This window comes from Ischnura elegans, chromosome 3, assembly GCF_921293095.1.
Source record: "Ischnura elegans chromosome 3, ioIscEleg1.1, whole genome shotgun sequence".
In the NCBI taxonomy this organism is placed as follows: domain Eukaryota; kingdom Metazoa; phylum Arthropoda; class Insecta; order Odonata; family Coenagrionidae; genus Ischnura; species Ischnura elegans.
The window spans coordinates 97,808,360-97,835,534 of NC_060248.1; the positions used below are offsets into that span (position 1 = coordinate 97,808,360).

At 36.8% G+C, this 27,175-nt stretch overlaps 2 protein-coding genes across 3 annotated transcripts in view; one reads left to right on the plus strand and one right to left on the minus strand.

The window, feature by feature from the left end:
• Positions 1 to 5,594, minus strand: part of LOC124156223 (SEC14-like protein 5) — a 36,653-nt gene extending 31,059 nt beyond the window's left edge. For both annotated transcript variants that reach the window (XM_046530624.1, XM_046530623.1), the window contains exons 1-6: positions 5,452 to 5,594; positions 4,908 to 5,057; positions 4,260 to 4,391; positions 3,012 to 3,271; positions 2,750 to 2,862; positions 2,105 to 2,304 (exon numbers count right to left, since the gene is read on the minus strand). In XM_046530624.1, coding sequence (XP_046386580.1) covers positions 2,105 to 2,304; positions 2,750 to 2,862; positions 3,012 to 3,271; positions 4,260 to 4,391; positions 4,908 to 5,057; positions 5,452 to 5,514 — 918 coding nt within the window. In that variant the 5' untranslated portion in view covers positions 5,515 to 5,594. The remainder of the gene's footprint in view (positions 1 to 2,104; positions 2,305 to 2,749; positions 2,863 to 3,011; positions 3,272 to 4,259; positions 4,392 to 4,907; positions 5,058 to 5,451) is intronic.
• Positions 5,595 to 6,312: 718 nt separating this feature from the next.
• Positions 6,313 to 26,559, plus strand: LOC124156224 (dentin sialophosphoprotein-like). Its single transcript, XM_046530625.1, has 11 exons — positions 6,313 to 7,401; positions 11,265 to 11,438; positions 12,899 to 13,075; positions 14,932 to 15,078; positions 15,758 to 15,928; positions 18,087 to 18,230; positions 20,389 to 20,544; positions 20,684 to 20,791; positions 21,164 to 21,317; positions 21,759 to 21,851; positions 25,439 to 26,559. The coding sequence occupies exons 1-11, from the start codon at positions 6,592 to 6,594 to the stop codon at positions 25,576 to 25,578; spliced, it is 2,274 nt and encodes a 757-aa protein (XP_046386581.1). The 5' UTR covers positions 6,313 to 6,591; the 3' UTR covers positions 25,579 to 26,559.
• The last annotated feature ends 616 nt before the right edge of the window (positions 26,560 to 27,175 follow it).

A 27,175-nucleotide genomic window follows, 5' to 3' on the forward strand; every position in this document is an offset into this window, starting at 1 on the left:
GAATTATGACATTCATTAATGGATTTAAAAAAGATTTTAGCTGATTACAGGAATATTATTCCTTCATCGAAACACTTAGGTCATATTGTTGATTCGACTTATATCTCTTTCAAATATCCTAAAGGAACACTTGCTAAAAAATGTTTGCACTCCACTCGGAATTTCCACTGCTATTATGCATTTCTGTCCGATGTTAAAATTCTCATCCATCAAATGCCATTTCAAGCACACGTATTTACGAGAGAAATGTGCGTGTTATGCCTCAAACAACCGATTTTGCCGTCGCAGTGATTGGTTATGAGATGGATCAAGAAGGCCAAAAATAGTTTATTAATTGAAATGTTCCTTTCTTGCAATTAAATTTTTAATATGATTGAGGCAATGTGGCGTTAATCGTCAGCGGCACGCCCTCATGATCCTCGGCTTCATCCCACTTCTTGTTTTCACCAGGGATCTCGCTCTACCCCTACCCCTGCCGTCATGTACTAGCAGACATACCGAGGCGTGCTGTAATATTCACGCATTTCTAGCCCGGATTCTTTTCTTCGTCTTCAATTATTTTCAGTCTATCTTTTAAAGTTCTCACTTGTGTCTTCGAAAGGGCCATGGTCCGAAGACGAATAAGAATAAAACTAATAAAAATGAAACCGGACTCTATAGAACCCACACTGAAAACACTCGCCGGTTTTAAATCAACCCACCCTGGAAAGTACGGAACCACTCGTACGAGGTGAAGTTCGGCACTAATGCTATCGCGTACGGCGTAAGCAGAGCTTACTGCAGAGGGTGAAGCATGACCATATGACTGCGCAAATTTTTTAACCTACAGAGAAGGCAACTTACCCACTCATTTCTAACAATAAGTTGCGTAGCTCTAGATGAGCAGATGAATTCAGATTGCTAGTAGGGAGAAACAAAATAACCTGAGAAGAGATCGCTTCGTTAGCACCTCAGACAAGTGAGACTTGTAGCGTAACTCGTAAATTGTAACCAGACGCCCTGTTTTCGAAAAAAATCCACATCAACTGCCGTGAAGCTCACTATCAGCTGCGAGGATATCGATATTCGCCAGAAATCACCATCGTATTATTCCAACTATTTCCTTGCTTAAAATGATTAAATAACATTAGAAATACGTCGTGTTTAGTATCATTCTTTTTTGAATTACGTGCAAATCACTAATATCTCAATCTAATAAAAATATAATACCAATTGCCGAAATTCATTTTTACATACCTTTCGGGCTAATCGGTGATTCATGCAGCAGTTGACCTCCAGGGGTGGGGATCTTTGAAGCGAGTCAGCTAAAAAAAAGTCAGCGGTCGAGAAAGGGGGAAGTGTGAAAAAGGTTTCTTTTGTTCTCGAGTAACTTCATATTTTCTTTCGAAGCTAAGGTCTTCGTAATACAATCCCTGCTCGAGCTGGGACCTTTTTTTATTTCGGAGAAGAGGAAAGCTTCAGATGGGGAGAGGCGAGTGCTGAATGGAGGGGGATACCGGATCTTGGGAAATGCAATAATGTAACTATCCCACGGCACTCAGCTTCTCCCTATCGTATTTCAATCTCAAACTTTGTGTCTGTCGTTATTAGCCATAAACAACATGTTGTAAACACTTCGTCTTATTTTTGTCAAACGATGGATGCGGGAAAATTATACGACGGGACCGCGATCTTCGAACGATCAATGCGGGAAAACGATACTTCGGGGAGCGATAGATGCGGGAAATAATTACTTTGTCTTTATAGAACTTAATTTGGGACCAGGAGCGGCGAACGATGAATGCGGGAAAACGATGAATGCGAGAACGATAAATCGGGGTTCCACTGTATTTTATAATATCAAGAGACTGATAAATTCATGGTATTTCTCAGAAGAAATGGAAGGGCATACCAATAACTTATATATAGGGTTAATAGGGGTGAGTGGTTAAATGAAATTGGTGCGAAGGCTTCTGCAGTGCACTGGTTAAGTAGGCTTCATTTTCCGGGTTTCACCACATCGTGGTTGTGTTGGAGACAACCACGACGTGGTGAAACCTGGTTAAATGAAATATTGACAAACACAAACAGTAGTTTGGCTATCTTTCACACCACAGAAACATACCTTGTCATGACACAGATGAACAACAGATGCCCTCAATTGAACAAGTCTTGATTCCTGCAGGGGTGTTAAATTGCCAAGACATCTCTTGATGTAGTCAGATTCCAGGCCCAAGCATGATGTGTGACCATGATTATTTAAAGGCGACCCTGTGCAAGTTCTTGAAACCACAATACAAGTTTCTTCATACTCTTTTGATAATTCTATAAAAATGGCAAGAAAAAAATATATTTATGGAGATTGAAACTAGAGACTAATCATCACTTTGCAACCCATTGGCAAGATTTAAATAAAGAATAATAAAGGGAATCAAATCAATTGACTACAATATGAAAAAGAGGATTAGCCAATTATAAACAATCCTGGGCATACCTTTTTAACATAATGACCACAAGAGTTAGATTGAGAAATTTACTTGACCTGCACTGTTTTAAATGAAAAATACTAGGATAAGCATGCAAATATGCAACCCACACATCACCTCCTTGCAGTGATACCTTCCACAATATCTCTAAGAATTATTTCCGTGCTTATTCTTGTTGAATACAAATCGCATGAGCGTTCCAGCAATAAGAGCCTCAAAGAAAAGGCATTTCAGCTTTAACTGTATAACCAATCACAGATGATTTCCACCTCTAAAATACTAACCACTTTCCACAATTTTTGATGTTGGAGAAACACAAGGTGATGAATGATTTGGTGATGTAATATTTGTAACAATTGTAGTCTCATCGTACTCAAACACAGTAACCACATCATCCCTGGAATAGAATATATTGAAAAAAGCACCATATTAACAATGCACACACCAAAGAGCACATTTCAAATTCCAGATCACATTTTCCAGATTATAAAGAACGTAGAGAAAAAATTGAAATCATCATGTCAGACCTATTATCATTGGACTGACCTGGCGGAGGGCGATAACTCGCCCAACGACTCTCCTTCTTTATCACCAGAGCCTACTTCACACCAAGGAGGCATTGAGGTAATACCATCTTTCCTCAACTCCGATATAAAATGCTCAATAATTTCTTTTCCTTTAGCTATGTTTTGAGAATACTGTTTCATGGCTAGCTTCTCAATTGTACTTTCAAAACCAAAAAAAGATTTAACATCAAGTACTGCAGACTGCTCAAAGCAAGTCCACTCAGAATTTTCAGGATGTACCTGCAAACAAGAAAACAAACCTTGAATAGGCAGATGCAGAACCATTACGCCTATGGGCAACATCAACTGACTAACATGTACTACCAAAAAAAGTATCATCAGCTTTAGCAAAAAGATAAGCTGGTCCACTTATCTAATATCTCTACAATTAAACACTTTCTGTGGACACAAAAATTACACATCTTAAGGAATGATATGATGAATAAAATAAAATAAGATGATCCAAAGCGTAAGCATCAAAAAACTAAATACGTTCATTGTCACAACTGCATTACTTTGAATGAACCCAATTTCTCCTCATAACAACAGGATTTGTGTGACTTAAAACTTTCATTCATTACCCAAACAGATAAAAACAGAACACAGGAAGTAAAAATGACACATACACCAGCCCTGAAAGACGTCTTTAAGTCATTTCTACTTTTCTCATCATAGTGTGATTTCCTAATGTTTTGCAATTAAATTAATTTTGCACCCACCTAACTCAATTTTTCTCTAGATGACTTGACCATGTCTAATTCAAATTTTGAAATCTTGAAAAATCTTATGGTCCAGCCACGAGCTAGCATTGAGACAGAGTTTTACAAGGGGCAAGTCATTGCACAGGTTATCACTGAAAATGTTAGTTGCAATTGGGAGATTGTGATCTCGGAATTAGAGCAGGGGCTATTTTGCCAACTCGCATCAACACATTCTCGCATTTGTTCTAACAATTCACCACTTTGAAAAATGCAATTTTGATTGTGCCTTCATACATATGTCAGATTGCACAATGACGAGCCCCATGTAAAACAGCCATTAGAAATTGGCTAAAAAATAAATGAAAAACTGAGATCTGGAGAGTCAGGCACAAGGAAAAGAACTTCAGCATAATGAGTTTTCCAAATGATACCAATTCAGTTACAAATTTAACTATAATTTCCATGATTCATTTTAATTCTACTTATTTTACTCCATTATCCCCAGATTGAATGTATGTGATACTTACAAAGTAGTGGCATTTTTCGAGTACATGGACACGAGAAGAGAAAGATTCGTTCCATGCTTCAATGTTGAGGACACGTTTCCGGCGATCAAGCACATTTTTTTGGATGAAATACACAAAGTCTACCCCAATCATCTGTTCAAAAGAAAAATCACAGCATCATTAATCTACAACTTTCACAGAAGTAAAGCAATTATGTCAAAGGGCATGCCTATCAGAGTACTAATATCAGGTTCACAGAAAGATAGGGGGGAAAATCCAGTGAGCTGAAATCAAACAGCAATTTTAGAGTAGGTATTCTCTATTGATGTTGTCGACGTCTCAAGTATAAGCATGTAAAATATGACTTTACCAGCAGAAATCTGCATAGCAAAGATTTAAAAAATAATTTAAAAATTACCACAAGCGCGACCTAATGCGACAAAGGTATGCATTAATTATTTGGCGAATGTGGTGACCTAGTGAGCGAGATAATACTTCATCTCTGAGAAAAAATTTAAGTGCATGATTTCTAGAAAAGCTTCATCGCATCAAATAAGCTTACAACTTGCAGTTAATAGTATTTCAGAAACTCAGGACAAGCAATGAGTGAGGTTTAATACGTCGACACATTGCTGCTATGAACAGCATGACAAGACAATTGAAGAATACCTTTTTCAGCAAATATGGGGCCTCAACATTCAATTTGCATCGACGTTCAGTTACAGTTTCGGCTCCATCCGGAGTGGTGGTGTCAGAGAGAATTTCACTTCCTACAAACACTGGGATGAGATGGCATGTAGGAAAGCGCCGAAGATAGGCCTGAAAATTAAGAACTAACTTTACTCGATGTTCTTACAATCCTATAACAATGAACTTTTCAAAAACGAATTCAAGCATAAATAAATACAATAAGAAGTAAATATAACGACAAAAACTGAACTAAACTAGCCAAACAGATCAAGGTTGATGCTTTCTCCTTGAGAGAAACCTTGAAAAACAAATGGAATTTTGCAGGACATGACAACAAGCAAAGAATGTTATTTGTTTGATATCGAGAGTTATAAGCTGAAGCTACATAAACCTGCATTAGTCCACTCTGGAATTCAGCTAATAAACAATCATTTCTAACGGGTTAGACTGACTGACCGTGAGTCTAAAAATGAATTTCCCCAAAACTTAGAATATTAAACTTAGTTGTATTCGAAAAACTTACAGCCATCACCAACTCGAAGGGGTATTTGTACACCCTCACAGGGGATTGATATTCTTGTACCATGTTTATGTTTACTTTCGTCAGCTGGCACAGTTCTCACGATCCGACATTACGGCGACCACTGCTAACTTTTGGCAAACATGGCGTTTGTGCGTCACAAATCTTTTTCCCCGCAGACCCGCAGAATTCAATTAGCAGACGAGATCGGGCATTTGTACCTTTTTGCATTCCTTTCATAATTGCATGGCGATATGAATGTCTGATACATACCATGAAGTAAATTTCTGTAAATTAAATAGCGAGAGAGTTTTTAAAGGAGAAAATCGTGGAGAAAACGTCGATCCCAATTTCAAATTTCTCCAGGGGAGGGGATGTTAAGGTTTTCAATTCTGGAAACACAAGGGAAAAAGGAAAAGAAAGACTAAGTCGGATGAAAAACTGATTTATAAATTAATATTTAAAAATAAAGGTATTTGAATCACTCAGAGAGCTTTTTATAATGTGTGGTCGATTCCCATAAATTTGTGCCAATGAGCCTATGATAGGTATTTGCGGATTTGAATCACTAAAAATATCTAGCCTTGGAGAAAACTATATGCATTCAAAACTATCCAGTTCATTCATTCATGCGACTTATAAGCAAATTAGCCACGATTAACAATTAGTGAATTTGATTGCGTATCGCTGAATTATCTCCTATGGTTAACTGAATAAATAAGATATCATAGGAAAATGTGTGCTGCTAAAGATTGAATCAAATATCCTTCACCTATCTTCATTATAGTGATTGGATTAATTGGATTGCGAAACATATTCGTTGCGGGGCTGCGGCGCGCAATAAGCGGTTTGAAGCTGGTTTAAGATGAATGCGTAGTGGCGCCTCTGATCGTCATTCGACGCTTGTTATTCGCGCCAAGATCCCAGTCTCTGAAATGTTGTTGTGTTACCATCTGTGAAACCTTTTTATTTGACGAGGAAATTTATTGATATCCTTTTTGTGAGATAATTGTGGATTCTGTAAACATGCTCCATTCGTAAACTGCTTCCACTTGCTACTTTCCTGTGAGTTTTAAGCGGTACTTGGATTTTAGAGGCGTATTTTGGTTGTTTCTGTGCCCTTATGAAAGGATTTGATCTAACATGAGTGCTAAGAGATCAAGAAGTGATTCGGAGGAAATTTCGTCCCCTGGAGAAAGCAGTGGAGATGATTTCAAAAGCGGTAAACATCGTTCGAAAGGCACCGGAGTGCGTGGGATCAAAAGACCTAGGCGTAGTTCCAGTTCTAGTGAACCTGATATAGATTCCAGTTCTAAAATCCGCGATGGGAAACTAAGGGTGAAGCAAGAAGATGTTCAAAAATTGCTCTACGAAAGTGAAGATGAAGCTGAAGGATCTGCATCTTCTAAACCGAGCAGCCCGACCGGTGTCAATGAAGATGGTGCCGCCAGCAATTCATCGAACTCTAAACATATGGCGAAGAGTGAGCTCCCTCAGGAAGATGCGAAAAAGGTTATAGTTATAAAAAAAGAGGACTCCCCAAATTCGGACTCGGATGACTCCGACGTTACCCTTAGCCGTTTGAAGTCACAGGGTACTTGTGATGTTAAGGGCAACAAAATTTCTGAAAAAGTTAAAAGTGAACCTAAATCAGTCTCTGATAGTGACTCGGACGATGACCTTCCTTTGAAAAGAAAGTCTTCTATATCACAGGTTAATTCACCTGTTAAAACTAAATCTCCTAGTGCGGTGAACATCAGAAAAGCTAAGAGATCAGACTCTACCAGTTCTGGTGAAAGTGCCTCGAGTGAAAATGAGGGTGAACCAAGAAGGGCCAATCTCAAATCTTCGAAGGCTTCTCGGGATTCATCTTCGGACAATGAGGGGGAAACCACCGGGAAGAAAGATACACCCATCAAAGGAAAGAAAAAGATGTCAGGTTCCTCAGGAAAGGTTAGTTCAGTTGTATACTTCCAGTGAAACATCTCACTGAGGGCATTTACTGTTCATGGAAATGAGTGCCTAAGTGAGAGGCTGCCCTTAGAACATGTCTTTGTTCCATAATCGTATACCGTGTTACTAGTTTACTGTAGAAATTAAAGGTAACTGCTTTGGGTGCTTGCTTCATTTCCACTATAGAATAATTGGTATCAATTGCTCTCCTGCATCATTTGAGAAAATGTCTAATTGCATCACTCCTGTTGCATCTTCCCAGTCTTCAATTCGACTTTGCAAAACCCCACCTTCAATAACAAGTGAGCACCTTTTCCTATGTCTGAACAGCAGACAATTACTAATTATTTTTTCCTTCATTTTACTGCATTCCCTATCAGGGTTGCTTGCTACCACTCCATCATATCAGCTGGAGGAATTATGAGCCCTTTTCAAAATTTGCTTCTTCCTTACAGTCCAGACAAGGACTTTTCCTGCCTGAGAAGTTTCATATGTTTTCCTGGGTTGCTAGCCATGTTCCATGTCATCACAATGAAAGACTTTTTGCAAACCTATAATTTACTGATGAACCAATCCCTATGGTTAAATTGTCCATCATCCTAACCAACCCAAAGTTGTAGATGAGTATATTACAAAAAACATCTTTTATAGTCTTATAATTCATTACATTTGCCGGCCTCGGTGGCGGTGGGGTAAAGTCCTCGCCTGCCAGTCCATATGTCGCGGGTTCGAATCCCGCCTGGGTAGGTGATCCCTAACCAGGGCATGGATGTTTGTGTTGTAAGTTGTTGATGTTGAAAAACCCGTTATAAAGGCCGCAAAGTGCTGTTTACGGGGAAATGGGAAACAAACCTTCAATTGATTTCGCATTGACCAAAGAAATGCCGTGACAGCTAGTACTGGGAGGGTTAGTAGCACAGAAATTTTTGCTGTTAGTAATAAATTCATCTGGTGACAATTATCTTAGCGTCTTGTGAAAGTCATTAAGTGAAACTGAAAACTGTTAATTAGATTTCCAGATTATAAGGGTTGTGCACCTGCTAGACCCTAATGTTGCATGAATACTGTAGCATCCCACCCCGGCTCGCCGGGATATTATGATGGAACCGGAGTAAATGTCTCACAAAAACAAAAAATCAAAATCCATGTCCTACGGGATAAACCAGTGTCACTGCACAATTCAAAATCAACAAAAATAATCTCCTCCCTCAGAGATAAATGCCGGTGGGGGATCCCCAATATTGACCTCAAGGGTAATGTTCTGACACTAATACTAATGACTGGTAAAAGGAATGGCAAGGGGTATTTGAGGTGCTTCTTCTTTTGACCCGTGAAGGAATTGAGAAAACACTCACACAAACTTTCATGTGACCAAGTTATTATTTGAACAATATTGCATAATTAGTACAAAAAAAAACAAAATAACCCTTTTACGAATTAATGAAGTATGAATGGATGAAAGCAACTTATGAGACATCATTGAGAAGAAAATAAAATAAAACGATTTGCAAGATGAAAGAACTTAAATATGACTGCAACAATAAAAAAATAGTTTGATTTTTAACAAAAGCACGCAATGAATGTAACAATTTGCTTTAATTAAAAATTGTTGGGGGAGGTAAAAAAGTCCTTCCCATAAATATTATTACAGAATTAGGCGATTTACTTTTACTTTCACTAGGGGATTGATGAATTTCGTGATTGTCTTTCTTGAATAAGGCGAGGTGAAAAAGAGGGCTTGTGGGATGGGGGGGGGGGGGGGAATGGTTACGATCTTACTTGACTGTTGTTTGAAGCTCGACCAGGTGATCTTAGCAAACTCGTTCCTTCCGACTGCAGGCTCCTCCTTCCATTTCAGATAGAGCAGCACTTGGAATGTAAATTAATGCTTCTTCCTTTACTGGTCCTTGCTCCTCTTTGGGGGGGTCTCTTATTGCAGACCGAATCTTGAAGCAGCAACCTGATGCTGGGTTGCACGGTTCCTCCTTTTCCTTTCCTATGTCAGGAAGTAGCGTGGCTCAGATTTCGGGCATAAGCTTCCCCCAAACACTTTTGTTAACCTCTCTTCCGCTAGGAAATCGGGCATGGGCTTCACCCGAGCACTTAAATCAATCTACCACTGGCTTAAACACATGCACATCTTTTTATATCCCCAATGGTTTGGAGTTGGGCATTTCAGAGAGGGAAAAAAACATGTTATTTAATGGGAAAAACCCGGTGTCCTGCCCTCAAAACTTCCTCACACGCACACTCATCCCCAAACACATATAACCTTGGCGTTTTCGACACTCATTCCTGTTGCGTAAACCCACTTTCCCTTGCGGGCCGAGTAGAGAGGGTGGGGGAAGGTTATCGGAGTGAAGACAGGTAGGAAGACGAATGCACCACTGCTACGTGGCTCAGCGTAATGGTGAAGAAAGATCTGAGGTGTACCCAGCGTATGATGATGTTGAAGTTGTTTCGGGTTTCCCACCGGATGAGGTTCTCCATCTATGCCAACGTTTCGATGGCCGTGTCGTCCATCATCATCATCTTGAACTAGAGTTCATTTCAATTTGCGACTGAGAGGCAGACCCAAATTTTCAGAAGGATGTGGGCAGAGAGCTTGTGACTTCCTGAAAACCAACCAAAATGCGATAGGTGGAGTCTAGCCTCCAGGAAATTCAGTCACTTTCAGACGTCCATAACTAATGCTTCGTAAATCATAGCTATGCTGCCAAATGGGAAGGGGTTTTTTGAGACATTCTTTTGTTTCGATTCACTGAAAAAAGTTTTTTGAGAGAACATGGCAATGCCCGTGTCTCTCTCTGCCCATCTCACATCCCAATTGTCGTAGGTCCCACCTTCTGCCATGATGCCACTCGAAACATTGCAAGCTTGCTCAACTGGGCCAGTTGCAAAGATATTTGAAAAGGATCCTGGTTCATTTTGATCAATTAGAGGTTCAGGAAAAAGGGTTGAGTGTCAGAGAGAGGGAAAAAGTGAAGGTTGGGGGAAGAAAGGTCGTTTTTTAGGGTCTTCAAGTGGGAGGGGAAAGGCTCCAGGGTGAGGGTACCACATGCAATCTGCATCTTCTCTCTTGTAATAAATCAGGGTATATTCCAAGTCCTAGACTGCTTTGGAAGCTCCTCTTCTCCCTTAGATGTTGACCCCATGTCGGTCTTCCTTCCATCTTTGGTGGGAATAAAAAAAGTTATTAAAGTAACCAATGCATTGACTAAGCAATAGCACTTACAAAAAAATGCATTGGCTAAGTGTGAACGCCAACTCTTTCACTGCCTCCATGTACAACCAGAACTTCCCAACGACTTACGGTAGGTTAGGTCAGTAAATCCAGTGGGAGAAGATAATGCAGTCAGAAGTCAATAGCAGAAACCTTCATAGATGAAAAATCAGGTTATTAATTGGAAAGTTATATTTTTGTGAATGGTTAAATGTAGATTATACTACATGATAGAAAAGGAAGCTATCCCCTGAGATCAAAATTCTTTCCTCGTGTCAATTTTAATGAAGTGTAATTGAATTTCTTTTGATATAATAGATATAAGTGACTATGGCCAAATTACTCTGTGCCTCACTTGTTTGTTTAAATCCCTAATTAAATTATTTTTGTATCTTTATTACCTACATCCTCGTATTAAGTAATGTATTACCTCATTATACTTTCTCTTATGTCAACTTTGCTCATGTGCAACTTAGACTAGGCTGTGCCCTGCTTATAATTTTCATTGATTTCCCAGGGTACTAAAGTAATTATTTACATATATCCTTCAGCTGGTATAAATTTTAATGTGCCTATGGATTATTTTTAATATATGCTTGCTTCTGCCCATAGCACTGAAAGATTTTTTTATTATTGTCAGGTAAAAGGACCCAAAAAGCAAATTACTGATTCAAGTAGAACACCCAAACAAAATGTAAAGGAGGCAATCAGGAAAGGTGGCAGTTCTTCAGATAGTGATGCCAAAACCAGTGAAGAGGAAATGCATTCAAGTTCAGATGAAAAGAAGAAACCAAGAAAATCAAACAGTAAAGTGGTAAGTTTTCAATAGTAGGATTATGCTTTAGGTGTATTTTTATTAACTAGATTTATTGTTTGCTGGATTAAATTCTTCTGTACAATTTATGATGCTGATGTTTGGCAGTCGTAATGGTTTACTTATGTGTAGAATAGATCCCATTTTTTCTTCATGAAGTCATGTTGAATTAAGTGTCTCTTCTTCTTCCTTTTGGTGAACTTTCAATTTTTTCCATCTGTATCCACTTGACTTTCTTCTTGACTGGGATGTTCTTTATGCTCCTTTATCTGTTGTCCGTGGTCCATTTTAAATTTGTTTCTTACGGGTCATTCCATGTCAGTTCATCCAGGCATGACACCCACCGACTTGGATTTTGATGAAACTTGGCAATATCATCCTTTCATGTAGGAATGAAACATTGTGAAATATTTCTTGGTTATTTTACTAGTTTTTTTCATGGTCATTTCAAGTTTGGGTGTAACTGCACTTTTCAATGATTGAGGTCTCCAGAGGGAAATAATTTGTCTCAGCCATACTTTTCATCCAATTCTTATGAAAATTTGCAGGTTTACTATAGAATTCACGAGGATTTCGAATACTAATTGAAAAGTATCTTAAGGGATTTAGAAAATTCTCCAAACTTGTATGATTCATAAGATTTTATAAAATTCTGCATCACAAACATGATTCTATAGAACATCAAATTTTGAGAGTAAACCCTAAAAATGCTGCACCTGATTTTGGGGGAATTTTTAAAATGCTGCTTCCCCATGGCAAAGCTAAAAGGTAATCTAGGAGACTGAGAATATCAAAAATGATTTCAGTAAAACATTTAGTATGTATCAAGGTTCCTACTGGTCAGGGAAATGAAAATGGGTCTTGGAAGTCATAGAAATGTCTGTGAATTTAAGTTAACACAAGGGAAAACCTCCAGAGGCATAGCAAAAACATGAAAATCATGGTTGAACTCCTGTGTGTTAGTGCATTTGAGGGCATTTTGTTGCAGTCGTGGCAGGAGAGTCAATTATAGGGTAAAAATAGCATAATTTGAGAGGAGAGTAATTAATTTAAACTCATTTTCATTAAGTTTTCGGATTATTTTTAAGAGGGCTATTTGATAGAATTCCCACTTAGATTCCATAAGCTCGGCCACTGCTGCTTACTGTATCTAGTTTGGTATACTTATACAGGCCATGATTTTTTTGCTGAGATGCTAATAATATAATAAATAATTAGTCTATTTTAAAAATTTTCTTATGTTGAAAAATAGTCAACTCCAAAGGCAACACAGCCAGCATCTCATTTTTTTTACCAAGTCTATGGCAGTAACAAGTCATGTTGATGAAAATCAAGGGCTTAGAATCTGTAAATAGAAACCGCATAAGTTGCATCAAACCAATCTTAGAATTGATGACCAGCGATGATGATTTTTATCATGTTATTTTTAAATGATATGAAGAATTGATTTTTCTTTTCAGAGCAGTGAAAGAAAAAAATCGACTGATAAGCTGAAGAAAAATGTCAAGGGTGAGAAGAAATTGAATAAAAAGAAAACTAGAAGCTCTTCAGAAAGTGATGCTGATTCTGAGGAGGAAAATGACAGTTCCTCAGAAGAACTTTCAGAAAATGAAGGAAAAAAATCTAAAGGAAAAAAGGTGAGTAGTGTTGTCCGTTAGTGAAGTTTTCTTCATAGAAGATACTTCTGATTTTTTGAGTTTCAATTTTTTTCCATTTCTTCCGACAATATTTTGCTGTGCTATACTTCAGGCTCTCCAAGTCCCTGTTTGAGCCATCCCAGTATTGTCTACTTGTGATGGATGGTTTTCATGCCTTATTTCGTAAAATTTTCGAAGTACATATTGTCTTGGAGGAATGGCACAATTTGGAGGAAACCTTAAAATCTGAAAGACCTTCCAAGCCCCATAGAAATCTTTGTCAGAACTGTTTTCTTAATTATTAAAAACCTACTTAATAAAAAGAAAAAAATCAGTTAATGATATTTCCTTAAAAAAAAAATTTATATTGCACATGAGATGAGAATTTTAAAATTTCTGCTGGTAATGAGGTGGATGGTACTCTATTGGGTAGATGAATTTACCACTCCCTTAATCATTTTGGATTCAATTCCTAGGTGAGCCTTCGGAGCCAAAATAAATCCTTGCTGGAGAGCATAGCCTAGTGAAAGGGTTTATTGATTTATGCTGATTCGCAAGGCAGTGAAAGAGTGGCTCTAATTCCAAGCTCGCATTCTCGTAATTTCTGTGTGTTGTCAGTGCTAACCTGCTTAAAGACTTACCTCGTGTAAAACGGCATCGAAAGTGGGTCAAGGTCTCAATTTTTCGCATTAAACCTCTATGGAAGTTAGCAAAGGAATGAAAAATGGGGGTCCAATAATTTTACAAACTATCTCAAGGTACGATAAATAAATTTGGTGAAGGAGCCCATTGTCTAAGAGCTCATGCTACTTTCACTTGGTTCTATCTCTGAAAATCTTTCAGATTCAATATCTCAAGCAGTTTAAATATTGAAATGAGTTAATTTGGAAAATTATTTAAGTATATTATTATATTTTATGTTATAATTTTAATGGGTCCTTTAAGAGCGTGGTTTCCTATCATTTTTTTATTGGCTAAATCGAAAGATTATTACTCCTGGAGTACGGATTTCACACTTTTAGATTTTTAAAGGGCGATATCAATTTTCATTGCGATTAAATGAAAAGTGAAAATTTTCAAGCGTGCGAAAACGTGACAGCTAAGTATGAATGCTGGGAAAATCCCGTGTGAAGTCAATCTGGTTCCTGCTGTCGCAAAGTGAGGTGGCCTTGGGGCGAGGATGTGTGCGCCTCTGAGATGCAGGCTGCTAGCAGGTAGCACTTGGATATATACTTGAAATAAGGATTATTAATACCCTATCAAACGAAGGAAACTTTCTGACCATAGGCAGTTTTAATAGGTGATTATTAAGAGATGTTTCCCTGAGCTCTGTGCCTCGTGCATGCATTGGTAATCTCAGACGATGTAAAACTCCTATCTACTCGTGCAGAAACTAGGTCCCTGTGACGTCACGTGGAGTAGCATCGCATGGGTGCCAAACTGGCCTTTTTGAAATGCAGTTAAAAATGACCATTCCTATTTGTCTAAACTGGGATTTCTAAAACCAAATAATTTGTGTATTATGAATACATACACTAATGGTGGGTAACGAATTGCAATCAATGCCTTTCGTTTTCTTTGATGAAGGAAACTACCCTATTGATGAAAAGATTTCCTGAGCTGAGGAAAATCTGTGTGTCACTCCATTGATTTTGTCGAGACACTTATTAATGATAGCAGAAGAAATAAATTCTGTGTTTTGAACTTCAGCTTCGTAAGATGAAGCTCCCCTCCTCTTTTACCTGGCCATAATAGTATCTGATGGTAATTCCTCATGCTGATGAGTATTTTAATGGCTAAAAAATATTCTAAATCATAACGATGTTATTTATTCGAAAGGAATCATTTTTTTTTAGGTTGCACCAAAAAAATCAGTTAAATCTCCTTCAGGTGATGGAAATAAGAGTAAGAAGCCCTTGAAAGAGCAGGTCTCTTCATCGTCAGAAAGTGACCAGTCAGAAACTGATGGTGATGTCAGTGATGATAAGGAGAAGGTTAAAAAGGTGGGTGCTTTTAATTTTGATGATACATCACGTGTTTTTTCTTGCATATAAATACTGGTGAATTGCTTATATGGGTCATTCCATCTCAATAAAACAATAGATCAACCCTCTGGTGTCAGCTGTTGGTCATAATTTGTGCACGGATGTGTTGTCACCTAAAATTAAGCAATCAAAATTCATTATTTGAAAATAAAAAAATGATTTCAACCCTTTACAATCAGACCTATCCACCCACTATACCAGTAGTCCATTAGGAAATTAATTTCAAATGGCTCTTGATCAAAGAGTTTTATGTCAAGTGACACTCAATAAGAGTGTTTGTAGTGACTATTATTCTAAGTCCATGGTAGTGACCTATGTTGTGTCAATCATCACTCAATACCCCCAGTTGAAAGAGATAATGATGTGCATATTAACTTGTTCCATATTTCCTCCAAAAAAACGAGTCGATTGAATAACAATGTTTGTGTATCTCTGTTTACAATTTTCATTTAATAATGAATTTTTAGCTTATTATGAATGTTAATCATTAATTACAATATTGGATTTATGTTTGTTAAATAAATTTTTTCTTTATTCGTACTGTATAATTTGTTTTCTAGTTCGTATCAAATTTTTCTCCTTGCCTGGAATTATTTAATTTTAAGTAAATACATAACATGTTCGTTTTTCTTCTTAGAAGACAAATAGTCAACAGCTTAAATTGGAGAAACATTCCAATAGCAAGAAAAAATTGAATGCAATTAAGAAGAAGCCAGACTCTTCAGAAAGTGATGATGAATCTAGGAATAGTGACAGAAGTATGCAAAGCAGCTCAGATGAAGATAAGGGAAAGGCTAAAAGAAAAATGGTGAGCTGCATTGTTACATATTCATTTCATTTTTGGTTCTGGTGTTGGGGAGATTATCATTAAAAATATGAGAATCTCTTGAGGAGGATAGGGTTGAAAGTGTCTCATTGGAGCCTCTCAGCCAAGTAATGTTTGATTTTTTAATGGTACAGTGGAACCTCAATCTTTCGTTCCCGCATTCATAGTTTGCCATTCCTGGTCCCATATTAAATCCCATTCAGACAATGCTATTTTTTCCCACATCTATCGTTCCCCAAAATATCGTTTTCCCGCATTGATTGTTTGAAGAGCACGGTCCCAATGTACTTTTTCCTGCATCCATCGTTCGACAAAAATGAAACGAAGTATTTACAATGTGTCATTTATGGATAATAAAGACAGGAACATAGTTTGAATATTCTGCAGGAGATGGAACTACCATAGGGAGAAGCTCGGTGCTGTGGGATTGTAACTACATAGCACATTTACAAAATCTGCTATCCCCCTCCCATCTGCCCTTGCCCCCCCCCTTATTCTATTCTTAGCAGGGTTCTTATTATGAAAATATCAAATTACACGAGAATAATAGGAAGGTGTTTCACCCTCCCTTCTTTCTCCCACACTGAACATTTTCAGTCCACCTGCTTCAAAGTTCCCATTTTCTGGAGGTCAACTGCCGCTTGAGTCATCTATGTATTAGCCCAAAAGGCATCTAACAATGACTTTCGGTAATTGGTATTATACTTTAATTGGATTGAAATATTAGTAATGTGCCAGTGGCGCCGACTCCATGTGGCTTGAGGGGGCCTGAGCCCCCTCAAAGATTCGTTTGGGGGAGCGGAGCCCCCTCAATAATTCAAGAAAATAATTAAGTTATATTATGCTTTGTGAAATCACAAAAATATATTGTTAATTTTTATTCCCTTGTTTGACGATAGTTACCTTTTAAATAAATTCAACAATGTGTGTTGAAACAAATAATTATAAGGTTAGGCAGGTTAACTGAATCAAGTAGTGTGAATCATGGTAGTGTTTCGGTGCTGCGACACACTTTGAATTTAACCTCTTCCCGGGGAAAGACCTCCGATATGGGCCCCCCCAATATTTTTTATAAGTCGGCGCCCCTGTAATGTGCACGTAATTATGAAAAGAGCGAGACCAAACCCGGCATATTTCTGGCATTATGTAAGCATTTTAAGCAAGGAAATAGCTGGCAAAATACGATGGAGACTTGGCATTCTGGCGAAACTCGATATTCATGCAGCTGAGCTTCTCGAAAGTTGATACAGCATTTTTTTCAGCAAACATATCTGGTTACGATTTACGAGCTATGCTATAAATCTCTCTTGTCACAGTCACTGATGAGAGGATATCTTCTTAGGATATTTTTTTTCCCCCACTAGCCATTCAAATTTATCTGCTTATCTGGTGCTACGGCTACTTGGAAATGAGCATGTAAGTTGCCTTCCTTTTAGGACAAAAAATTTTGATGCACAGTCATGTGGTCATTGGCGGATTTAGGGGGGGCATGAGGATACGTAGAAAATAGACTAGATTTTTAATAGGGTTATCATTACATTCATTTTTTGTGTATTTGGGAGCCTCAATCATTTCATTTCATATGAATAACTATTAATCATTCTTTATTTGTTGGTAAACAAGCCTTACATTTCCAAATGGAAGAAGGTATTGGTACTCTTTAAACAAGGAAGGATCATTAGATTGGTTCCTAAAACTAAATTCCGTGGTCCTGGGGTATTTTTCCATGGCAATCAATGTGAATTTGATGGCTAATTTGTAACTTTTCTGCTAATATCATATCAAATGTCTGTATATCATTATGTGAATCTATGTGCAGACTACTCTACATTTGCATGTGACCCTAGGGACACTTTAAAATTATTAGCTCTTACTCAAGAGCTTATCCAATTGGCAAAAAGCTGTTTTCTCTGGGATTTTAGAATGGTGTCTATAGAATGAAATCACTATTTGTTTTAATTGTTGAAAGTGTGCTCTTCATTTGATTTTATATGTAAATGATCATGACAATTAATTTACGGTCATGAATAAAATATTGTTGGCTCTTAATGGTTGTGTTATTTGCTTTTTTATTGCCTAATAAATTTAAAATTATGATTGTGTAATGTAGTTGAAAGGTATAAATTTTTTAACTTTACAGAATAAGTCTGTCAAAACTCCTTCAATGGCTGGTAATAAGAGTAAAAATTCTGTCAAAAAAGAGGAAATCTCATCTTCATCAGGAAGTGATCAGGAAAAAAGTGAGGGTGAAGATAGTGATGATGATAAAGAAAAGGTGGAAAAGGTTGGTATTTGCAATTTTTATTTTAATCTATATTTAATCAAATAGAAAATAGATATTTGTATCAAATGGGTAATATGTACAATTTTTTTAAAGTATACTAAAATAAAAAGGTCCCTAACTCAAATGTACTCGCCGAAAATATCACGGATGAATAATGTTTTCTAAAGGAAATACAAGTATTTAAAAATTACTCTTCATTGGCTGCTTGAAAACACAACATCATCGGAGTGCCCATAAGTAGTACATAGAAACGTGGTCGATGTGAAGGGGCTCAAATGCAAATTTGGTGAAAATAAGTGCTGTTTTAACAACAGACTGCAGATTTTTGGGATTGCTAAGGCATTGTTGAAACAAAGAAAGGTGATTGTTTGGGGAGTTTTGAAAGATTAAATGAAAATAAGTTGATTGCGGATTGTCATCAATGATTACTCTTATATTATTTGTTTAATGCAATAAGTGTATTGCAGCATGGATCTTCAAGAGAAACACATGTGAAAACCATATACATACATAAATCATGTATAGTACCCTGTCGCTCAAGTATGTACCTCTATTTCCTCGCCGGGGAAGGTTTTTGCTTTGGTCCCAAGGAACAAAAATAAGAGAATAAAGTGGTTCAGAATGAAGTTGAATACTTTATCTACAATGTCAATGGGATATTTCTCAGCATTAGTACACTCGTGAATCAGGGTTATCGTAGGGCTTAATCGAATCGCCAGTTTTTTTTTCAGATGGCCACCAAATTTAGGATGTATCACTTATTTAGTTTCCAAACAACATTAGAAATATACCTATTCGTCCATACTCATTGTAGGATTAAATAAAAAGTAATATAGCTGTAGGTGGCCATTCACGAGAATGAGTACTAATAACGATTAAACCGCAGAGGAAGAACACGGAATATACAAGAAATATGAGGCTATTGGCAAGGTAAACTCAATGTATATGTATTTGCCATTGTGATGCCGATAACATTCTGTGCACGTCAACACAAAACCTAAATTTTGACTTGTTTTTGCCTTGGGTCTCGCTTCAAAAAAAAAAAGGAATTTGAGTAAATGCAGCATATAGTACTTGAAACTTATTTCTCTATCTATCAACTATGTACTATTTTATCACCATGTAACAATCATTTGGCTCTCAACTCTTGCGGATTGGAGAAAACTGTCAAAGTGGAATATGGCAGGTTACTAAGTAAATACATAAGATTTTCAGCTAGCAATGAATCTATTAAATCTCATTGGTTGATGGATAAATATTTAAAATCGTTTGTTGTGCAATTTTCATTAATCACGTAATTATTTACCAGCTTGCTTTTACTCTGCGCGTCGCGGTAGTGACGAAGCAATCACAGTTTTTCAGTGAATCAGCTGCCATAAAAGGGAGTCGACCAAAGGTAAACTGTCGTATTGTGCCTTCTTAAATCCTTTGTAGTCACTATGTCCTTAGAGGAGCTACTACAAAGCTCAATGATGATTATTTACATCTACCTCTTTCAATCAAGGCTCTAACCCACTAGCTTGGTGGTGCGATGACGTCACAAGGCATTTCAGGTCACGTGACTTCAAGCTATATTTGAGCACTTTTAATTAGCATTTAATGACGCTTGAGGAGTACTAGGGGCTTTTTGGCTTATATGTTGGACTCATGAGAAAATTGCCTAATTTTCTCATGACTTGAAGAGACTTGTAACATGATGGATAAATTTTATGCATGTTCCCCATTGATTAAGTTAGTAAATGGCAGGTGAGAAATTTATTAATATATTTTAATTTATTAATCAAGTGGATGGAAAAGAGTTTGGCTCAAATACCTTCTATCAACCTGAGAATGCTGGTTGAAGCATAAAATTGTCAACAAAGTTTGAATACTGTGAATAGAAACCAAAAACAATTATGAACTCTTTATTGCATTCTGTGTTTGCGGGATTCCGGATATGTATTATTTTCAATTAAAAAATATATTTTCAAAATGTGTTTTGGGTCTTAAATGCTGTTGCAATTAAATTATATTATTGCATAAAAATGTTGTATGATATATGTATGAAATCTTTGGTAATTTTTTTATTCATACAAGTCTTCTGCTTAGCATTATCATAATCATGAGAAAATACAAGGTTTGTAACTTAAATACCTGCATTATTTTTCAATATTTTTAGAAAAATGATCAGAAACAACTATCTGATACTAAAAGCAAAAGTGTAAATAAGAAACTGGATAAGCCATCAGAATTATCGGAAAGTGACAATGATAGCAGTGAAGGAAATAGTTCTGACAGTGGGAAGAAAAAGCAAAAGGAGGTGGAAATGAAAAAGGTAAATTTTTAGTTATTAGCTCTTTGACCATTGAGTTTGTATTGCACATCTCAATGTACTAATTGATAGTTCTGTTTTAAAGAAAACAAAATCCGTTTAGTCCTCAAATTCAAATATATTTTCTAAAAATTTATTCCAGAACTCAAGTAAAAGTAAAAAACCCAGCTCGGGAAAAGCTAAGGAAGAGGATCAAGAAGATAGTGATGATGGTGGAAAGCAGAAAAAATCCCAAGAAATAAGTCGAGTGGTAAGTTCTTTGGCCATGTGAATCCTTTTAGTTTTTTGCCAAAAAAAAGTAGAACACATGAACCAACTTGTTCCAAGGGAACTACATAGTTGTGATATTGTAATAAAGAGTAAAAGTGGAGAAATCTGGTTTCCCTGGTACAGAACCAGGAAAATATGCCTTACATTTGGGAATAGTGGCAGATCCAGAGAGGACCCAGGGGTTTTGACACACTCCATTGGTATCCAATTTACACTATATTAAATGATAATTTTGTTCGGACCCCCACCTCTGCTGGGAGGTTAGGTCCCCACCTAGACCCTTTTTGTCTCTATCCTGGATCTGGTGCTGTTTGGGAATAATGTGTCATTGGTAATTTTTTATTCATTGCAGGCTCCTGGAGAGAAGAAAATTGCCAGGATGAAGAAATTTTTGCTATTGGCTGGCATCAGAATAAATAACTACAATAATTTCTGGGCTGGTTGTAAGAGAACTAAAGATAAATTGAACAAGATGCAAGAACTGTTGGAAGAAAAGGGACTAAGTGGTTAGTATTACAGTCAATTTTAATTGACTAGGAAATGTTTAAGTCTTTTTGTGCCGCAGCTGCACAGACATGTACCTTAGTGTTTATGTGCAGCATTTGAAGAAAATGGTCACCGAAATGTAATTTTTTTTCTAAATTTAAAGGAAGTATTTTTTACAAATTATCCAAAAAAATTCTAGTAGGTTCAAGATGTGGCTCAAGAGTTTATAGGTATTTTATTTATTGATTTAAAAAAAATGTTTGCATTAGAGAAGCAGAAGCCATCAGTTGATTATTTTTGATAATAGTTGTAGTATTTATGGTATTATTGGTTCATAAATGTGAAGTAATTTTGGTTATGTGATAGGTATTGTAAACGGAATCTTGCATATGTTTTTTTTCTGTAACTTTACTGAATTATTTTATCTCCTTCCTAACGTTAGCATTTCATTTTCGTGATAGGTCGGCCAACGATTGAAAAATGCAAAAAACTCCGGGCCAAACTTGAAACTCAGCGTGAAATAGCAGAACTGGATCTTGGAAATATTATTGGTGGTAAGTATAGCTTTTTTGTTGATTATTTTTTATTCTTGCTTTGATTTGAGCACGTGCCAGACTGTAGCAAAAACAGTGACGTTTATGTAACATCTGGGAAATTTTCAAAAATAGTACTGGAAATCAAGGAAAAGTCTAGGAAATCGAAAATAGAAAATTTGAATGAATCCTGATTAACTTTGTTAACTGACATGTTAAAGTGTAATGTAAACAGGCCTTGGAAAACTTTTGAAGTTTGTTGCAATGGTTTGTGGGGTAACTAATCAGGTTTCATTTGCCTTCAGCAGTCACTAATTAAATTTGTGAAATTCATCTCAAAGAGCTTAGTTATGGGTAGCAAACACGATTCTCTGTCCCTGCTGAGAATTCCACATGAATACTATCAATGGCGCTATTAATGATGATAAATTCAATCTAGGATTACGACAATTCATCTTTATTTTTATGATATCAGAATGTACATTATACAGTGGAACCTCGTTAAAGCGAGTACGGGCTATAGCGAGACCCCCGCTAAAACGAGAGATAGCCGATGCACCGTCAATTGATCCTATAATAAGCATGTTAAAAATTTTGTTTTTACGAGGCCCTTTTGGTGTTGGCTCTCGCCATAGCGAGGGTTTCACCGCCGGAAAAACTTACACCAAGACTCCTTAATCTCTGTAATTGCCAGCGATCTGTTAGAAATGAAGTTAATGGAGTGCTCAGTCTCAAATTTATGTGGTAAACTGTCGTTCGATAAATAAGTAGTTAATTTTGGTAAAAATATTGTGGCATTAGCATTCGCGAATGCCTGATCTTCTTTTGTTCCTCGGGCGGCAGAAAGTAGTCATCAGCATACCCGCACGATCATGAGTTGCATGAATAGAAAGCATTTGATGGAACACACCATGGCCAAAAAAACACCAAACGCGTCTAAGCGAGAAAATAAAAATAAAGGAGTAATATGAGGTATATTGGCTATTATTTGCACCACCTCCGGTAAAGCGACAATTCGCTATAGCGAGTGTTTATTGGTGCACTGTGGGGTGTCGTTTTATCGAGGTTCCACTGTAGATAACTAATGATGTGGCAAATAAATGGGAATGCACTTAGTCCATGTTTTCAGAATTGGCCCCATAATAGGGTAGTTTCCTTCATCAAAGAAAACAAAAGGCAATAATTGCGATTCGTTACCCACCATTAGTGTATTCATAATATACAAATTATTTCGTTTTATAAATGCCGGTGTAGACGAATGGCAATGGTCCATTTTTATCCTCATTTGAAAAGGGCCAGATTGGCGCCCATGCGATGCCACTCCACATGACGTCACAGGGACCTAGTTTCTATACGAGAAGATAGGAGTTATACGTAGTCTGAGGTTACCATTGCATGCATGAGGCGCAGAGCTCAGGGAAACATGTCTTAACAATCACTTATTAAAACTAAGGTCGGAAAGTTTTCCTCGTTTGATAAGTTATTAATAATCCTTATTTAAGCCAAGCGCTACCAGTCAGCAGGGTACTAAGCTAGCCGCTAGCAGCCTGCGTCGTATCAGCGCTAAGCCTCGCCTCAAGGTCACCTCGCAGGGCGGGAGGGGGAACCAGAAATACGTCACGCGGAGAGACTTCCCGACATTCATACTTAAGCGTCGCGTTTTCGCGCGCTTGAAAATTTTCACTTTTCATTTAATCGCGAAAAATAGATATTATCATTTAAAAATCTAAAAGCGTGAAATACGTACTCCAGGAGTAATAATCTTTCGATTAAGGCAATAAAAAAATAATAGGAAACCACCCTATTGAAATTCCCTGCTCTTACATTGTAAACGATATGTATTGTAAGAACTAGGTTATTCCCATGAAGGGTTGTCTTGTAGATTCCAAACCTTGTTACTAAGGTGTGTACAGTAATACCTTTCCAAATGGCCACCTCTATTCAGCAGTCATGCACGCAATTTTTTCTCAAAAGAGAATGATTTTCCATATTTCCATATTTTTTTCCTTGAAAGATGGCCCCCTATTAAGCATCCACCACTTCTCCCAACCAGGCCATAACGACAGGGCAGCTAATGCCTTGGCAGGCATGTTGCCAGTCTATGTTGTCAATTCCCACACAATGGGTAACCATAAATTGAACTGTAAATGTCGTTGCATAGTGGTGAAATTTGAAGTCATTGTTTTTACTGAAACAGCCATGGCTGTTTTGCCACAGTCTTGATAGGCTTTTGTATCAGAAATCTGTGTGAAAGTTTTAAACTTTAGGGCTCTGGCAGCAGTTCTTAATAGTATCCAATTTGGAGAAAATTTCATTTCTGTGACCCTGATATCAGTCCTCAACTTTCAGTAGTTTAGAGATAATCAGATAGTGAGTGTCTCTGGGCTTGTTGTCTCCTAAAGTGATTTATATTGAGCAGTTGGGACTAAAGGAAAAATATTTTGGGGGTTGAAGCTCCCCAGGGCCCCCCTCCCTGGCAATCTACCTCTTCCTTGGTATGAAAAGAAAGTATTGTGAGTTAAGAGAGATGCAAACCTTCAAACTTTCAGTAACTCTTAATTAGATGCAGATAAATGTAAGAGTGAAGAAGACAAAATGGATAATGATGGTTGGTAGCATTAGGAGCATGAAGAAGGGACTGTATTTGCTTTTAAAATCATATTTATTTTTCAAAAAACTTGACTAGGTTCACTTTGAAAATTCTCTGGAGTCCTTGAAAAGGCTCCAAAATTGGATAAATAATATTTTATCCTAGAAATGTGAATCCTTAACTTCAATCCTGAACTTAGTACTTAGCCGATTCTTTTTTTTCAAAAGCAACTTAATCCTGCTTGTTAGTTGAATATGTTATCAGCAGTTGTTGAAAATTAATTTTTACCACCATTTTTGGAAATGCTCCTTTTATTAATATACTGCGAAAGCCCCTGTTGAGTCCCATGAAGTCCTCCTAGAAATTCCTCCAGATGAGTTGATTCGGCATTGTCAACATTTCGATGGCTACCTCTGCCATTTTCCTCAAGGTTTTGAGTGCCGGTTCAATTGTGTGGAGGCTTTTTTACTCCTTGCCACAGGTGCATCTGGAGCTCGATGGTTCATTGGTTGGCTTTTCTCAATTACATTGTTTGACTTGTGTCTTGTCTTTACGTTATATTTTCTGATGATTTTTGCTATCTTTCTTAAGATAACTCAAGATATAGACAGTTACAACAATTACTATGCGAGATATTCTCTTTATTTCAATATGAGAGTTATCAATATGATATTAAGTGATTAAGGCTCAGTATATGTATACAAAACAAAATGAACATAATGATAACCATGTTAAAAATCTTGTCTAAATTTTTTAAGCATCTGGGGAGATGGGGGCGCATGTGCCGGGGCCCCCCTTTAAATTTGCCTATTCCCCTTGTAAGTGACTGCCCCTTCTTATGGCGACTTTTTTCAGAAACTAGCAGTGGCAGTCTCGTATGGGTTTCTTTGTATATTAAATTGTTTAAGTGCTCAGGATTTTGTTGGAACTTAAACAGTTTGCTAGGTGGTTGTTTTCAAGGAGGGTAGTTGATATTTCACTAATTTATTTGTATTATTATCTTTATTTAATGTCTCAGGTGAAAGACGTTCAAGAAGGGGAGCAAGTCAGCAGCATCAAGAGAGTGTACCAGTGAAGAAAGAAGTTGATGATACGGCTCTGGATTTCAAAAAGCGTTTTTCAAGAATCAAAGATATTGTCAGTAGTGAATCAGATTAACCTTTTTTATAGTTTCTTGCCATTACTGTTGCCATTTGATAAGTATGTTATCCTTTATAGCAGGACAGGATTGTAAAGAATTCGAAAACATATTTAGGAATCAAAAATTTTATATTTTTAATTTCTTTTAGTAGTCAACGTAGAGATGTTGAATATTTCTTTGAAAAAAGTACAAATTTTAAATAGATTTGTGGGCCAGATAAATCTTTGGAGCCTTTTTTGTACATAATGTATTAATTGTAAGATTTTATATTTGCTATAATAAATATTTTTTTAATAATTTTGTGCATTCACTGTGAAGCCTTCGGTTCAAACAAGGGAAGAATAAATGGCTATTGATCATTATAGAACATACTGTTTGCTGACACAAAGAGCTGCTCTTTTCCTTATTTAGTGCACACAAGAATGTCATGTTTTCTACATTTTTGTAAAGGGGGAAAGTTTTGCGTGCAATAATTGACGTACAAAGTTTCTGCTAATGATTTTCTAAGCCAACAAATTAAATTCCTGCATTTTTAACTCATTTGAAGATACGGTATGGGGATGAGAGAAGGGAGCTGCAGATACAGTAACAGGGAAAGAGGACTTTGGGAATAAGTTCACTCAGTTATGGGTGACCAGTGGGTCATTGTGGATCTTTCTATATGGTATACATGACCCACCTATGATTCACTAATATGGTATGAAAAGAGATATGCTGGAATCAAGTGATTTGTGATGTAAATTGATTCACGTGTAAAATTTTAATTACGTTGATTAGACCATGCTAATGGAGAGTCTCTGAATTACATATGTGATGGAAAGAACAAATGCTCACTGACGGGGATGACCGTGCTGATCTCTCTCTTGAGTGAAAGAAAAGAATATGAATGTATACTAGCACCATCAGGTATACCTGTAAACATTAGATGATGTTAATCCCAACTCGGGATATATTCTCTGTGTGTACCTATATTACTCATTAAAATTTCATGGAATGTCTGCCTGAAACTTTTTTTATTAAGGTGGAATAAAAAGTAGCAATTTAGCCAGCAATGTGTAGATCCTGCATAGTGTTTTAAATCATAAAGTTCCCACCCATATGACCCAGATTTGAATACCCCAAGGGTCGGTATTCCTTTTTTGAAACATTTGTTAGTTTTGATTTTATTTACAGCTCTAAAATTGGATTTTCTGTTCTACAAATTTGAAGCATGTATATATGTATTATGATTTTTAGATAAATTTTGACAGGTTGGATCTCCTTCACTTTAATTTTTGTAGGTTATCATGTAGTAAAAATTTGAAAACTTTAAGACACGATGGACGGTTTATAATTAAGCAGGAGTCCATTTTTAAATAAAATACAGCTGGAAATGGCAGTCTCAATTTTTTAATATCAATCAATCAATATTTTAAGTCTTATAATAAACATGTGTAAATGGAATTCATTCAGTATAAGTTTGATAGCAAATAATACATATATATTAAGGATAGAATGTTAGCTCCCCAGTTGAATAATAGCACTAAACATTTGTCTCTTGATTTAATTACTATGCCTAATGTCCTAATTAATTGAATTACCTATATATACATATATTCAAATTTTTATTAGAAG

Excerpts from the sequence above, each read along its gene's own strand:
- LOC124156224 (XM_046530625.1), top strand. The coding sequence starts at position 6,592 with ATGAGTGCTAAGAGATCAAGAAGTGATTCGGAGGAAATTTCGTCCCCT. Across the intron at positions 21,318-21,758 it reads GGAAGAAAAGGGACTAAGTG|GTCGGCCAACGATTGAAAAA; the intron begins GTTAGTATTACA and ends TTTTCGTGATAG. Across the intron at positions 21,852-25,438 it reads TCTTGGAAATATTATTGGTG|GTGAAAGACGTTCAAGAAGG; the intron begins GTAAGTATAGCT and ends TTAATGTCTCAG.